Source organism: Bufo gargarizans, chromosome 4 (genome assembly GCF_014858855.1).
Source record: "Bufo gargarizans isolate SCDJY-AF-19 chromosome 4, ASM1485885v1, whole genome shotgun sequence".
In the NCBI taxonomy this organism is placed as follows: domain Eukaryota; kingdom Metazoa; phylum Chordata; class Amphibia; order Anura; family Bufonidae; genus Bufo; species Bufo gargarizans.
The window spans coordinates 169,251,017-169,268,203 of NC_058083.1; the positions used below are offsets into that span (position 1 = coordinate 169,251,017).

General features: G+C 42.3%; 1 protein-coding gene across 2 annotated transcripts in view; it reads left to right on the forward strand.

Moving 5' to 3' along the window:
- GNB4 (G protein subunit beta 4) overlaps positions 1 to 9,059 on the forward strand; it is a 117,225-nt gene extending 108,166 nt beyond the window's left edge. For both annotated transcript variants that reach the window (XM_044292582.1, XM_044292581.1), the window contains exons 8-10: positions 4,132 to 4,333; positions 4,562 to 4,778; positions 4,986 to 9,059. In XM_044292582.1, the coding sequence (XP_044148517.1) occupies positions 4,132 to 4,333; positions 4,562 to 4,778; positions 4,986 to 5,092 (526 nt within the window). In that variant the 3' untranslated portion in view covers positions 5,093 to 9,059. The remainder of the gene's footprint in view (positions 1 to 4,131; positions 4,334 to 4,561; positions 4,779 to 4,985) is intronic.
- Positions 9,060 to 17,187: the final 8,128 nt, after the last annotated feature.

The window sequence follows — 17,187 nt, forward strand, 5'->3', positions numbered from 1 at the left end:
CGTTCCGTCTCCATTCCGCTCTGGAGGCGGACACAGCGTTTTGGTTTCCGTCTAAAGCAGCTGAGCCAAACAGACCCGTTCTGACACGCACTGGACGTCAATGGGAACGAATCCGTTTTCTATGACACAATATGGCATAATAGAATAACCGAATAAATCCTCAAAGATTGAGAGATCATATGTGAGTCAAACTCATGATAACCAATACAAAACACACATATATGAAATACAATATTTTATTAATATGTCACTTAAAACGACACAATTACAATAATAATAAATATAGTATGAAATGCAGTACTGTGGTGGCGCTACAGAACAGCGCCCCACCAAGGATATGCAAGAAATGTTGTAGTACCCACAACCCCTTGTCTTCAATCAGCCCTCATAAACAGAAGAAATTGATCTCAACATCGGCTCAGGGGAGACAAAGGGTTAAAATCAAAGTGCAAGTGCTGGTAGTTAGTAAAGGATGTGAACCCAACAGTAGGAGCAGTATATATGTCCCACACCCACTAGGGATGTTGTAATAAATGACCTGCATACACTACATGTCACATCAACATAAACTGAGCCAGCACATATAAATACCACATAACGAATACTGGGAAACAAACTTACAATCCCTGGTGAGCGGACCCCTGACGCACGTTTCGCCAAGCTTTTTCAAAGGGGCGTGTCTATCCTGCCAATTACTCAGCTTTAAATCCAGTCTTAGATTGGGAAGAACCAATCCGCTGCCTCATTAACTAATAAAGCTCCACCCATTGTCCACCTCCAGATGACAAATCATGTCATCACTTCCGCCCACATCTTCCCCCACTCCATGTGAGCACGCCGCACACCTAACTTGGGGGAAGATGTGGGCGGAAGTGATGACATGATTTGTCATCTGGAGGTGGACAATGGGTGGAGCTTTATTAGTTAATGAGGCAGCGGATTGGTTCTTCCCCATCTAAGACTGGATTTAAAGCTGAGTAATTGGCAGGATAGACACGCCCCTTTGAAAAAGCTTGGCGAAACGTGCGTCAGGGGTCCGCTCACCAGGGATTGTAAGTTTGTTTCCCAGTATTCGTTATGTGGTATTTATATGTGCTGGCTCAGTTTATGTTGATGTGACATGTAGTGTATGCAGGTCATTTATTACAACATCCCTAGTGGGTGTGGGACATATATACTGCTCCTACTGTTGGGTTCACATCCTTTACTAACTACCAGCACTTGCACTTTGATTTTAACCCTTTGTCTCCCCTGAGCCGATGTTGAGATCAATTTCTTCTGTTTATGAGGGCTGATTGAAGACGAGGGGTTGTGGGTACTACAACATTTCTTGCATATCCTTGGTGGGGCGCTGTTCTGTAGCGCCACCACAGTACTGCATTTCATACTATATTTATTATTATTGTAATTGTGTCGTTTTAAGTGACATATTAATAAAATATTGTATTTCATATATGTGTGTTTTGTATTGGTTAATATGGCATAATAGAAAACGGATCCGTCCTCCGTTGACTTTCAATGGTGTTCAAGACGGATCCATCTTGGATATGTTAAAGATAATACAAACGGATGCATGCGGTTGTATTATCTGAACAGATACGTCTGTGCAGATCCATGACGGATCCGCACCAAACGCGAGTGTGAAAGTAGCCTTAGTGACCAGTGCAAAATCTGCAGGGTTTTTTGTTTTAAATTTTAAATCTAGATGGTGACATGGAAAATGTAAAAATAACATAGTTATTTAAAAGCATGTTAAACATAAAAATGTGATTTTAAACAATGTCATTTTTTGATGACCCATTCCCTTTTAAAGTGGGCCCAAATTGACAGAAGGTGGGGCTAACATAAGTGGGTGTAGTCAGGGGCAGCAAAACCATAGAGGGGCAGTATATTGTACTACACTTTGGTATATGGTACTGCAGCAGAACCAAATGGCAAAATGTAACACAGTATATTGCCCCAGCAGAACCAAATACCACAGTGCAACACAATATACTGCCCCAGCAGAGCCAGATACCACTGTGCAACACAATATACTGCCCCAGCAGAGCCAGATACCACTGTGCAACACAATATACTGCCCCAGCAGAGCCAGATACCACTGTGCAACACAATATACTGCCCCAGCAGAGCCAGATACCACTGTGCAACACAATATACTGCCCCAGCAGAGCCAGATACCACTGTGCAACACAATATACTGCCCCAGCAGAGCCAGATACCACTGTGCAACACAATATACTGCCCCAGCAGAGCCAGATACCACTGTGCAACACAATATACTGCCCCAGCAGAGCCAGATACCACTGTGCAACACAATATACTGCCCCAGCAGAGCCAGATACCACTGTGCAACACAATATACTGCCCCAGCAGAGCCAGATACCACTGTGCAACACAATATACTGCCCCAGCAGAGCCAGATACCACTGTGCAACACAATATACTGCCCCAGCAGAGCCAGATACCACTGTGCAACACAATATACTGCCCCAGCAGAGCCAGATACCACTGTGCAACACAATATACTGCCCCAGCAGAGCCAGATACCACTGTGCAACACAATATACTGCCCCAGCAGAGCCAGATACCACTGTGCAACGCAATATACTGCCCCAGCAGAGCCAGATACCACTGTGCAACGCAATATACTGCCCCAGCAGAGCCAGATACCACTGTGCAACGCAATATACTGCCCCAGCAGAGCCAGATACCACAGTGCAGCGCAATATACTGCCCCAGCAGAGGCAGATACCACAGTGTAGCGCAATATACTGCCCCAGCAGAGGCAGATACCACAGTGTAGCGCAATATACTGCCCCAGCAGAGGCAGATACCACAGTGTAGCGCAATATACTGCCCCAGCAGAGGCAGATACCACAGTGTAGCGCAATATACTGCCCCAGCAGAGGCAGATACCACAGTGTAGCGCAATATACTGCCCCAGCAGAGGCAGATACCACAGTGTAGCGCAATATACTGCCCCAGCAGAGGCAGATACCACAGTGTAGCGCAATATACTGCCCCAGCAGAGGCAGATACCACAGTGTAGCGCAATATACTGCCCCAGCAGAGGCAGATACCACAGTGTAGCGCAATATACTGCCCCAGCAGAGGCAGATACCACAGTGTAGCGCAATATACTGCCCCAGCAGAGGCAGATACCACAGTGTAGCGCAATATACTGCCCCAGCAGAGGCAGATACCACAGTGTAGCGCAATATACTGCCCCAGCAGAGGCAGATACCACAGTGTAGCGCAATATACTGCCCCAGCAGAGGCAGATACCACAGTGTAGCGCAATATACTGCCCCAGCAGAGGCAGATACCACAGTGTAGCGCAATATACTGCCCCAGCAGAGGCAGATACCACAGTGTAGCGCAATATACTGCCCCAGCAGAGGCAGATACCACAGTGTAGCGCAATATACTGCCCCAGCAGAGGCAGATACCACAGTGTAGCGCAATATACTGCCCCAGCAGAGGCAGATACCACAGTGTAGCGCAATATACTGCCCCAGCAGAGGCAGATACCACAGTGTAGCGCAATATACTGCCCCAGCAGAGGCAGATACCACAGTGTAGCGCAATATACTGCCCCAGCAGAGGCAGATACCACAGTGTAGCGCAATATACTGCCCCAGCAGAGGCAGATACCACAGTGTAGCGCAATATACTGCCCCAGCAGAGGCAGATACCACAGTGTAGCGCAATATACTGCCCCAGCAGAGGCAGATACCACAGTGTAGCGCAATATACTGCCCCAGCAGAGGCAGATAGATCATTATGTCCCTGGCCAGACAGGATGGCTTGGATAGCCCACTGGGTGTTGGCCCACCAGGAATTTTCCCTGTAGGCTACCCCCATAATCGTATTAAAAAAATAGAACATAAATAAAAATCTGCAATCGGATTCTCCCTCATTCGCTCTCCAGAATAGTAGAGACCATGCATGTTGCTGATACGGCCGACTAGTAACTGAGTACGCCCATAAATCTATAATGAAGATGGCTGCACACGTGCATGGCCACCTCTCCACCTCATGTACTCTGGCATGAATGTAGAAATGTGTATACCTTTCCTGTTAAAATGGATGACGTAGACTTTGCTAAAGATGTGATGTTTTTTCCAGTGCTTTGTGGGATATAGAGACTGGACAGCAAACGACCACCTTTACAGGACACACTGGAGATGTGATGAGCCTGTCTCTGAGCCCTGACATGAGGACCTTCGTCTCCGGTGCTTGTGATGCTTCCTCTAAGCTGTGGGATATTCGTGATGGCATGTGTAGGCAGTCTTTTACTGGCCACGTTTCTGATATCAATGCAGTCTGCGTAAGTATCACAAAGTGGCTGACCTACAGTAAAAATGTAGCATGCCCTGCCTTTTATCTGACCGTATACACCATGACAGCTATCAGTCCTGTTCCCATAGTGGCAGGAGGGTTGTTCAGTGGTTGCCACACTGAACCTACCTCCCTGGAAACCATAGGACTGGATAGATAAAACGCAACTATCACGTCTTCCTAAACTGAGTTTAAGTAACATTTCTGTAACTTTCAGTTTTTCCCCAATGGGCATGCATTTGCCACTGGATCGGATGATGCCACTTGCCGGCTGTTTGACCTGCGTGCAGACCAGGAGTTGATGATGTATTCCCATGACAATATCATCTGCGGAATCACCTCCGTAGCTTTCTCAAAAAGCGGCCGCCTGTTACTAGCAGGATATGATGATTTCAACTGCAACGTGTGGGACACTTTGAAAGGCGAAAGGGCAGGTAAGTGTTTGCTGGCTCCCCAGGTGAACAGCGTGCTTGTAATGTGGGGGTCGTTTCTTTCTTTTTTTTTTTTTTTTCTATAGTCAGGCCTCAGCCGGGTCATTAGCATCATGGGGATCTGTGCGGTAGACTAAGAAAAATGAGCACCTCCACCATGAAGGCCAGTGCGTTAAGTTTAACCCGTTTGTGTCTGTTTTGTCTCCGCAGGAGTCCTTGCTGGCCACGATAACCGCGTGAGCTGTTTAGGTGTAACCGACGATGGCATGGCTGTAGCTACAGGGTCTTGGGACAGTTTTCTCAGAATCTGGAATTAACTTGGGCAAAGAAAAATGATCTTGTAAATTCTCCACCGAGATCTGGAGAGGTCAATGCTGCAGCCTGTAGCTGTGAAATAATAACATTTCTACCTTGTATTTGCAGGTGAAGTTTTTCTATTCACTGATTATTATTACACAAAAAAAGGCTTTCTTTAAACTAGTACAAAATTAAATGAAGTCCTAGGGGTTCAAAGGGGAAAGAGCATTGGTGACTATTTCAAGGGGCTAGCACACAGGATCATGGTGACCAAGAGTCTAGGAGCCAGTCTTTATTTTGTGGTTTGGTTAAGTTGTTTTAACCCTTTTGCTGCTAGAAAAGTCGGTTATGTGTATAAGACCTTTACAGCAGCCACACGGTTAAAAGATTTCTGCTTTGTGCTCAAAGTCTGCTGAGTCTGTACTGATATTTTATCTTTTTTCTTTTTTTTTTTTTTTTGTACATAATTGAATGTACACACTATAGCAGCCGATCATGTAATGTTTGTATGTAAAAAAACAAAACAAAACCGAAAAATAGAAAAAAAAACAAATATGAAATGCCTTTTTTATTTAAAGAATATGAATTGTAGCTTTTTTTGAGCGCCACAATAGTTTAGTGATAAATATACTTGATTGTTGTTTTTATTTTTATTTTTTTCCTTTCTTTGTGAATTTGCTGTGGATGAAATGAAGTCATTGCTTTGTATTTGTATCCATACGGTTGTAGTATATCTTCACGTTTTTAGGCAGGCCAGTTTCTAACCTTGCCCCCTTCCATTGTTTGGCCTAATGGGGACAGCGAACCTCTGGTGTTGTGTACTGATGCCTTTGTGCAGTCCAAGTAATACGCAGGAAAATCCAATCCGCTATTCTAGTTTCTGACTTGAATGCACTAATGTAAATTGCTAAACTTTCCATCTAGCTGCACTGAAGAAGAAGAAAAAACTTTTTTTTTTTTTTTAAACCCAATGAAAATTTAGACCAATCCAACCTAAAGCCCTAATAAGAGTCTAGAGTCGGTAACAGACTTCCTGTCACTTCTAGCCAGAGCACCCTGATCATATACACGATACTGTAGGCAAGTCGGACTATTGAAACCCTGTGTTGTAAGTTGTGATGCGTCAGACCCTTTGTATAATTGTACAGCCAACACCTCTCCAGTGTAGCGCCACGTGTCACTTTGTTTTGTGTTAGCGGCACAGAAGTGATGCCCCAGATTCTACAGATAAATCCAGCGTCCAAGTCTCGGCTTCCCTCAGTTGGAGAATGTGGCGGCCTGTTAAATTTTGATTTCATAACGGAGAACAGTCTGATTCCTTCCCTTGGAGCATCCAGTGCCAAATCAGTTTGTCCTTCAGTATCGGGGGTGTACTTCCTACAGATTGTACTGGCAGCCACTTTATTTGATATGCCAGGTTGTTAGGTGAGAAAATGGCTGCATGTACCGTGGGTAGGCGACCCGTTTATGGGGTAGGCAGCCTTTGTGATGCACTGTGCCTTTTGTCACATTTCTTCTCAAAAGTGCCAATAAATACCAGTCGGATCACTTTATCAAAATTTAGACTTTATATATTTTTTTTTTTTGCACAAGTATTCTATTGATAATTCAGTATGGAGGACCAAATTGCGAGCAGGATATTCAGTATTCTCTGCATTGTTTAGGACCATTTTTCAGCATTTTTTTTTTTTTTCTTTTTTCCCCCCAGCATTTTTCTTTGTTCTGGTTACTAAAGTAATGGGAGAAGTTTTGACAAGTTTGACCATAATGGTGTTCCCTTTGAGCACAACAGTTTTTTTTTTTAGACCAAACAGACTTCAGCACATGACATAATGTGTGTTCCCGTGAACGGTGATTTCTCAGTGCACTTAACCATGCTGCAAAGTCCTGACCACGCGTTAATCTGGCGTCATTTGTAAACCTGCAGCCCCAAAATCCGCAGATTCTTCTGCTGTCGGAAAGGTTCTGTTTGTGACGGGGAGCAGTGGGAAAAGCGATTCTGTGTGATCAGGTCTTGTACTTTGCTAGTTAGAATAACCAGAGCACCATTTTTCAGTATAGGTCTCCTAGTATGTTCTAAGGTGGAAAGTGAGACATTGGACACCAACGATAAAATACATTTTCAGTTTCCCATACACTAACCGTGCCAGGTGTGTTGTATCTGGGTATAGTAGTTCTAGAGATTGTACTTCCCGATCACCAAGGTACCCACCACCTGCTCTTGTGAGACTTTTGACACATACAATTGTTCTACTTGTTCTGTTTGTTTTTTTTTTTTGTTTTTTTTTTAAGATAACTTTGGGGAATTCACTATGTGCCAATATATAACCCTTTGTATTAATGCCAACTGTAATGTATTTTATTTGCCTGCCTTTTATGTTTACTTGTCGCCTTTGTGCAATGGAAATGACCTCTGTGCAGCCTGCACCTATAGGCACACTGTCCTAATACCTGTCGTCGCTGGGGCAGCTCTTCTGTGGAAGGAACTCCTGTTAACGTGTCAATTCATGGGGAGAAGTCTGCCCCATCATTGATTTCTAGTGAATTGATGGGCAGGACTGGGGTGATCCCACAGCACGGCTGGCCCAGCGCTTGCGCAGATGCCTTTTTAAATGACTATATGAGCGTGAAGGAACATCACGTTATCACAGCCTGTAGAAAATTGGTGTGTACTACCTTACCCTCTATGCTGTGCTTCAGTGCATGGTGGAGCTGGCAACATTGTGCAACTACCAGGCTGTTTATAAGTAGACTGTGCCAATTTCCCTGCACTGGACTCTGATCTGTCTTATGGTCCACCCATCTGCGACGTAAACTGAAGTGGCGAAAATGGCCACATGCTTCTTCCTCCTAGGACAAAGAAGACCACTTTCTCTATTTGACTTGAGTGGAACTGTAGTCTGCATCATCCATACACTGCACTTTCCCCTGTCAGTATAAACTGCTCACTCTAGATTACATTCCAACACTAATGAAAGAGACTTGCAGCTGTGAGGTTGAAGTACTGTATTCACGCAGTTTGGCGACGGCAGACTGCTTTACATCCTGAGCTGAAATTTTCTAGTTGAGTGACAGAATGAAAGACTGCGTTTGTGCAAGTAATGAAGCATGGGTTAATGGCGCACCTTGTATACATACTCTGGCATGCATGCTAGTGAAATCTCTTCCTAAGTTTCGAGGCACCACCGGCCTCGTCTCTCTTCTATCTTTATCCAATTGCTGGTTGTATAAAATACATGCAGAATGTTTAATGCCGTGTCGTATGGTAATATGTGCAAACAGTGTACTGATTGATATAAAATGATTAAACACATTACATGTGCCTCACAAATTCTTCTACCACACAGTGTGCTAGGGTTCGAGTTAATATGGACGTCAGTGGAGAGTAGCTCTAGATCTTTACGGCCTTTTATTGCTTTCTTTACATAGTGGTGCTTAATCCTGTGTGTTTCTCCATTCTGGGGGGAGGGGGGGGAAATGGTAAAAAAAATAATGAAAAAACAAACAAAAAAAAGCATCTTTTAACATGTGAGTTCTTACACTTTCTATCCATAGAAGTCCAAGGTTTAGTTGCTTTTGTTGCTGTAAAATATATATCTACACTTTCCAGGAGGACAATTCTCACACATTCATTTTATAACATTTTTACTCATCTGTTGCTGACAAAAGGCTTTATAAATATGGATTCTGAATTAATTCTGCACTGCCTTTTGGATCGTGTATGTATTAAGAACTGTCTTAAAGATTTTAAGCCAATTAAAAAAACCAGGGACGTGCCATGCATTATATTTTTTTTTTTTCTCTCCCTTTATAACAGTCGCTGTTGTATAAAAGATTTCCCTGTGAAATAATCACTTGCTATAAACGTTTTGTTTATATTTTTCCACAATTGATTTTTTTTTCTTTGTATTTGTACAGTGGCTCAGTGAAACCAATATGTTGCCATGAATTGATATTGTAACCAATAAACAAGTGCTTTTAACCAGATACGTGTCGTATGTGCCTTTTGCCTGCCGCGTTTGTGTGAATTTACCCACTAAGAATGCGTTCAGTCCCTTTACAAAGCTGCAGACAGTGCTTTTTTTTTTTTTTTTTTTACCCCCAATTACAGTGGGGCGCACTGCTCCTTATTAGAGATGAGCGAATTTCAGGTTATGGAATTCGTTCACGCTTCGTTTTACTAGTAAAAGCAGAATTGCATTATGGATTCAGTTACCACGGACCATAGTGCAATTCTATGACTGAATGCCTTTAGAGGCATTCCGTTATTAATTCCGTCAGAATTGCGTTATGGTCCGTGGTAACTGAATCCATAACGCAATTCGCCTTTTACCAGTGAACAAATTTCATAACCTGAAATTTGCTCATCTCTACTCCTCATCATAAATGGTGCGTGTTCTGCTTGGCCTGCTGTAAAGTTAGGATCCCCATCCCCTCCAAGGTGAAAAGTGTGTATTAATTATAATAAAATGAATAATGAACAATTTATAATAAATACAAATTCATAATAAACCTACATCCTGTGCAGAACACCATAAATCCAAAGACCATTGACTTAATATTAGAGAGCAATTATCTGTAAGCTAAACCTAAAGTTTTATACATGGTGAGCCGGACCTCTTCAGCCAGGTATTTAAAAGTTTATCTAGGAATTTAAAGTGGATGGCGGATCCACAGAATTGGGTTGTTGGTATTAGATCGGCAGGTGTCTGACTCCCTGAACCCCCGCCAATCATCTGTTTGAAGAGACTGCTTTGCTCACTAGAGGTCGGGTGAGCGCTGCAGACTTTTCACAGCTTGCCAAGCACAGCGCCATATATTGTCAACCCCGTTCACTTGTACGGTGACGTCACTGGCCTAGGGAGAGACATAAGTGCTCACAGCAGCCTTTTACATAGCTGATTGTCAGGGTTCCTGGGAGTTGGGCCCCTGCTGAGGAGGTCATCAATATCAAATTTCCAAATAACCCCTTTCTAGTGATCCAAGTAAGGAATTATGGTGACTTGCCAGTTCCCTATATTCCCATCTAGCTAGTCAGATAAACCATGTTCACACTTTCCTCCCATTCACTTAAGTGGGGCAATTGGTCAATATCAGAAATCCAGAAAACTCCTGTAAGGCCCCCATACACATTAGTGTAGCGTTGGCCGAACACGCATGTTTGGTTGACAGCCTAATGTGTAAAGGAACCTACTGACTCTCCCCTGACATTGATGTTGGGGGGAGAGAAGGATCGGGAAAACTGAATATTTTCACCCAATCCTTTTGTTCTCCCAGGAGATAAGTTGCCGCCAGCTGTTGAATGTGTATAGCCAGTTTTACAGTGGGGGGCTGTCCAGGTCTCAGAGGAAAATTCATGCATTGCCTCTGGTGCCTAAAACTGGTAAAAGGGAAGTTATTAGATTCATGCTGATCTATGAGTAAGAATAACGGTATGCTTAGGGACATACTGTGTTTAATGAAATCCTAAATCGCAGCTAGTTCAGTTATAGGAAGAGATAGCAGTGGGGGATTGCAGAGGTGAACTGCCCATCTGCCATTTCCTACAGCTTGGCATTTTGCTCTGGTTGCAGGATGATAATGTTTAAAGGGTGTCTGTAGCAGATTTGTACCTGTCAAATGACTTGATGCATGTCCACTTGGCAGCTGAAGGTACCTTTGTTGGTCCCAAGTTTTAATATTTACAAATGAGCCTCTAGTTGCTATGGGGGTGTTGCTGGCGAGCATAACAGACTGGGCTCGGAAGTACTGATGTTGGGACCAGAGGAAGAGACTGCACATAAGCCTATAGATGCACCCAGAGCCCTCAGCCAGGTATGCCTCCTCCTCTGGAGCAAATATGCTTATTTGGTTATTATAGTGTTAGGTTTGATGCACTTATTTATGGTGTTTAGTTTCTCCACGGAAGGGTGTTTAAAAAAACTGGCAATGAAGGATCCTGGCGATCCTGAAAGTGCAGAATTTGCAAGAAAAACCTAGGCTCTTCACATAAAAAAGCCGCTTTGCTCAAAGTGCACAGACAATGTGATTTTCTAAAGAGTCTCCCTCCTTGCTCGATAACATCAGAACCATAATAGGAGGAAGTAAATTTAAGCAGTGGATTCTAGGATGTCTCCTAAACATTCCACCTTGTTTGCTAGAGCTGAGGCTTCTCCAGACCTGGATTTAGATATAGATGCGGATGAAGGTCAATTGGTCTCCGATTCAGACTCCTTGTCTTCTGAGGAAGATTCTGGGCATCTGCTTTCTTCCTTCAAAAAAACAGAGACCCTAAAAACCATTAGGGCCTCTATGAATTTGGAAGAAGCAAGGCAATCAAAATCTATGCAAAGACCTAGGAGAAAAAAGTGTTTCCACTTCATGTCAGTATTTCTAAACTTATTACTAAAGAATATCCTTTTGCAGAGGAAGATTCTGTCGTGCGTGATAAATATCCAAAAGTAGATGCTCTGGTAGCCAGAACTTAACAAAAATCTTCCCTTGCTTTGAAGACATAGGATTAATTACAGATTCTATGGATAAAAGATGCCAGTCCCTTAAAATAATAAAATAAAATGTGAATCCTCTACTGACCTTTTTAGACCTAGCACTGTGGCCACTGGCACAGCAAGGTCTCTGTCCCTCTGGATAAATAATTCGGAGGAACATTTAGTAGCCGGCACCCCAAGGGAAGAAATAATTGCCTCCCTTCTGTCCGGTCTTGAAAAATGCCTCAAATTTCTTGGCCGACTCTTCTGCCGACATTTTAGGACTAGTGGCCAGATCTGCAGCCCTGTCCAATGCTACGAGGAAAGTAGTCTGGAGATGCATCATCTAAAAATAAACTGTGCTATCCCCTGAGAAGGTAATAAACTGTTCAGCTTAGGCTTAGATGACATTAGAGAGAGCCTCAGACAGGAAAAAAGGTTTCCCGGTAGAAACAAGGTTCTTTCAGCAAAGACATACCGTAATTTTCGTTCACAAAAACTTAATAAGACAGACTAGAAAAAAAGGGACCGTTCTAGTCGATTGCAGTCATCAAGGGGAAGGGGTAAGGGTTTCCTTATCAGCCCAGGAAATTGTTCCCAGCAACAACAGAAAAGTCAATAACCTCAGAAGTCAGGTGCGGGGAAGATTAAAATAATATTTTCAGGCAAAAAGTTTCAAATCCCCCCCTGGGTCCTGGCCATTATAAAGGCAGGTTATCTGATTGAATCCCCAACAACTTTTACTCTTCCAGATGCGATATGCATGGCAGTTGCAGGGCTCATTAACCTCTACTATCCCAGCAATAAAATGGACTTGGGCCCACTGAAGCCCCCTTCAGTCCTTTTTACTAAAGAAAAGTGACAAAAGCCTTTTATCCTTGGAGAAAAAAAAAAAGAAAACACCCCCTCAATTAAAGTTATTCGTAATTTGGTGGTTGATGAAAAAGAATCTGACCCAAGAGGTGCGGTGGAGACCGACCAATCTAGTCACGATCACCACAGACACCAGCAAAAGAGGATGGGGTGCCACTTGCCACTTTCCTCAGATTGTTCAGGGGAAATGGGGATGCCTTCAAGCATCAAATGTAAGAGAACTTTCAGCAGTTTGGGAGTCCTTCGGGGCCCTCTGCCCAAAAATCTGAGACATGTAAAAGTGCTCTCAGGCAATGTCATGGCAGAGACCTATTTGAACAAGCAAGGGGGGACAAGGAGACTTCCTATAGTAGAAGTGTCAGCAAAAATATTATCTTGGGCAGAGAAAAATCTTGCCTCAGTTCTGGCAGTTCACCTTGAAGGAAAAGAAAACCAGATTGCAGACTTCCTGAGCAGGAACCCCTTAAGCGACAGAATGGTTCCTGAATTGCAAAATCTTCAAACAGATCATGGAAAGATGGAGCTACCCTGTGATTGGACCTGTTTGCAGACATTTTTTGTAAACAGACAAGTGTTTTGTTCCCTTTCCTAGAGACTAACCACTGTTCGTGGATGCCTTTTCTCAACCTTGGTCGGAGGGGATTCTGTTTGCTTTTCCTCCATTTTCGCTGACTCCTAGGACAATAAGACTATGGAAGAAGGGGCTCAGGTGATCCTCATAGTTCCATTTTTGCCAAACAGGTAATGGTTTCTGCTTCTCCTCACTGTTGGCAGGGAACTTCTGGATACTTCCGAACATTCCCTATCTCCTACAACAGCCTGATCTACCATCCAAACATCACACAGCTCCATCTGACAAGGGATCCATCAAGAAACAAGGGATTGTCTGAACTAGTAATATTATGTCTAGTCATAAGCATGTAACTTCTAAGATTCATCTTAGATCATGGAAAGCCTTTTTAGTCTTTGCTAAAGATAGGTGAGACCTTGTATGCCCATAAATTCCTACAGGCAGCTCTACATAGGTGGTCTAAAGCAAAGTAATATAAAGGTGCAGATTTCAGCCTTAAAGGGGTTGTCTCACTTCAGTAAGCAGCATTTATCATCTAGAGAAAGTTAATACAAGCCACTTACTAATGTATTGTGATTGTCCATTTTGCTTCCTTTGCTGCTTTGATTCATTTTTCCATAACATTATACACTGCTCGTTTCTATGGTTACAACCACCCTGCAATCCAGCAGTGGTGGTCGTGCTTGTACACTGTAGGATACAGTGCCAGTCTATGTGCACTCCCATGGTCCTGTCCACCAGAGAGGCTGATGCTTTTTCCTATAGTGTGCAAACACGACCACCGCTGAGATTCCAATCAAATTATTAACGTTTAAAACTGCTTTTTTGGTAGCCATAACTACTGAAAAGAAAGTAGGAGAGATTCAAGCCTTTTTCTGCAAGGCCCCTTAACTAATGATTAGAGACGACAAACCCATTCTCAAACATTCTTCTTTTTTTCTGCCAATGGTGGTTTCAAAGTCCCACTGCCAGCAAGAGGTAACATAGTTTATAAGGCTAAAAAAAGACATCCGTCCATCCGGTTTGGCCTGTTATCCTGCAAGTTGATCCAGAGGACGAAAAAAAAAACTCTGAGGTAGAAGACACTTTTCCTCACTTTAGGGGGAAAAAAAATTCCTTCCCGACTCCAATCAGACAATCAGAATAACTCCCTGGATCAACGACCCCTCTCTTGTAGCTATAGCCTGTAATATTATTACACTCCAGAAATACATCCAGGCCCCTCCTGAACTTTTAGTGAACTCACCATCACCACCTCCTCAGGCAGAGAGTTCCAAATTCCTACTGCTCTTACCGTAAAGAATCCTCTTCTATGTTTGTGTACAAACCTTCTTTCTTCCAGACGAGGAGGATGTCCCCTCGTCACAGTCCTGGGGATAATTAGATGATGGGAGAAATCTCTGTACTGTCCCCTGATATATTTATACATGGTTATTAGATCTCCTCTGTCGTCTTTTTTCTAAAGTAAATAACCCTAATTTTGATAATCTTTCAGGGTACTGTAGTCAACCTATTCCAGTTATTACTTTAGTTGTCCTATGCTGAATACTCTCCAGCTCTGCTATGTCTGCCTTGTTTACAGGAACCCAGAACTGTACACAGTACATCATGTGTGGTCTGACTGGTGATTTGTAAAGTGGTAGGACTATGTTCTCATCACGGGCATCTATGCCCCTTTTGATGCAACCCATTATCTTATTGGCCTTGGCAGCAGCTGCCTGACACTGATTTCTACAGCTTAGTTTGCTGTTTATTAAAATTCCTAGATCCTTTTCCATGTCAGTGTTACACCATTTAGTATGTACTGGTGACTTGCATTATTCCTTCCCATGTGCATAACCTTACATTTGTCAGTGTTAAACCTCATCTGCCACTTATCTGCCCAAGCCTCCAATCTATCCAGATCCCTCTGTAGTAGTATACTGTCCTCTTCCCTGTTAATTACTTTACAGTTTAGTGTCACCTGCAAAAATTGATATTTTGCTGTGCAAGCCTTCTACAAGATCATTAATAAATATATTGAAGAGAATAGGGCTCAATACTGACCCCTGAGGTACTCCACTAGTGACAGTGACCCAATCTGAGTGTGTACCATTAATAACCACCCTCTGTTCTCTATCATTGAGCCAGTTACTTACCCACTTACAGACGTTTTCTCCCAGTCCGAGCATTCTCATTTTATATACTAACCTTTTATGTGGTACAGTGTCAAATGCTTTGGAGAAGTCCAGATATATATACGACATCCATTGATTCACCTCTGTCAAGTCTAGAACTTACCTCCTCATAGAAGCTGATTAAATTAGATCCATCATGAAGCCATGCTGATATGGTGTTATTTACTTATTTTCATTGAGATCCTCTAAGATAGCATCTCTCAGAAAACCTTCAAACAGTTTACCCACAACAGATGTTAAACGTATAGTTTCCAGGCTCTGTTTTTGGACCCTTTTTGAATATTCGCACCACATTTGCTATGAGCCAATCCTGTGGGACATTCCCTGTCAGTATAGAGTCTGTAAATATCAGACCACGTAAAAAAAATATATATATTATTTCGTTAATCCAGCCCTAAAGTAAGCAGTTTTTCCAAAGTTCATCAATACTTTTAACTTTTTTACTATGGCCCTCCGTCACCCGTTCTTCCTTAATCAAGTTATCAACTGCTTTTCTCCACTGTCGGAGGATCTACCCCTACCCATTTCTTAAGTATAAGAAGTCTAGCTTGAAATAACACTTTGCAGAGAACCACTCGTGGATTTCTATTTAGGTTCAGATGTTCAATTGCCCCTAATATACAAATCACAGGATCTTCAGATATTTGGACCTTCAAAATTAGATATACAGTCTCTACTATTTCTCTCCAATATCTAAACAATCTTGGGCATCTCCAGAAGCAATGTATTAAATCAGCATTCTCTCTCCCACATTTTGAACATTTATCCGAGGCTCTCACACCCATTATTTTCAATAACCGTGGGGATCGATGCAACCTATGCACTACAAAAACTGTGAAATCTTATGTGAGCCCCTATTAGAGACCCCTGAGTATTATAATCCGTTTCTTTTTGCCCTCCATCAATATCTTATATCTTTTTGCAGTTATACCTCCTCTTTCGCCCTCATTGGTAAATTTGTGTATTATATCAGATTTTTCTATTTTATATTTATCCTCCTGCACAACTGTCCGCAGGGCATTCCTAAGCTGAAAATATTTATACATATCTTTTTGGGGGATCCCAAACTCTAACCATTGTATTAAAATCTTTCAGTTTGCCCTGTTCAAATATCTGGCTGAGGTGTTTCATCCCTTTTTTTTCCCAGTCTATATAGATCTTAATCGTTTGCAATTCCTTAAGATTTATGTTTTTCCAAATGGGTGTATAGTGCAAAAACCCTTTAATCTCTAATATTTTTTTGATCTCCACCCATATGTACTCCAATAAATTCAATATTCTATTACCTGTGCTCTTTTTGCCCAGTGTACCCGATTCCAACACCTCTAAGTGGTTCCATTCCTCTTTCCACCCCAATGTATTTATAACCTGTCTACCCACTAAACCATTTAAAGTACCTTTTATATGACCATATTGTGATATTAAATAATAAAAAAAAACCAATTCGGAACAGCTAATCCACCCTCTCATACTGGGAGCTGAAGCACTTCTTTCTTTATCCTGGGGATAGCACCTTTCCAGAGAAAGTCCCCCATTAAACTATCGAGTAACTTAAAAATACTCTGCGGTAACCTCAATGGGGCATTTTGGAGAACGTAAAGTATTTTGGGGAGAAAGATCATTTTTATTAGATTTACTCGACCCTGTATTGACATTGGTAATCTCCGCCAAATGTGTACTTTGGTCCTAAGTTCTTTTAATAAGGGGAGTATATTTAATTTTTCGTATTCTGCTATATTTCCAGAGATTTGTATACCTAAGTATTTAAAATTCTTGTGTTTCTCTAACACATGCACCCTTAAATCGCCCTGTGGTTGTAGATCGCCTAACATCAGCAAGTGTGACTTCCCCCAATTAATATTTAATCCAGAAAAAAAAAACGTATCTATTATATCAATAACTCTATTAAACTGATCCCCAGTATTGTACATAAATAATAAAATATCATCCGCGTACATCAATAGTTTTTCTTCTCCACCCTCATATTGAAAACCTTTAATCTCCCTATCATTTCTTATTATACATGC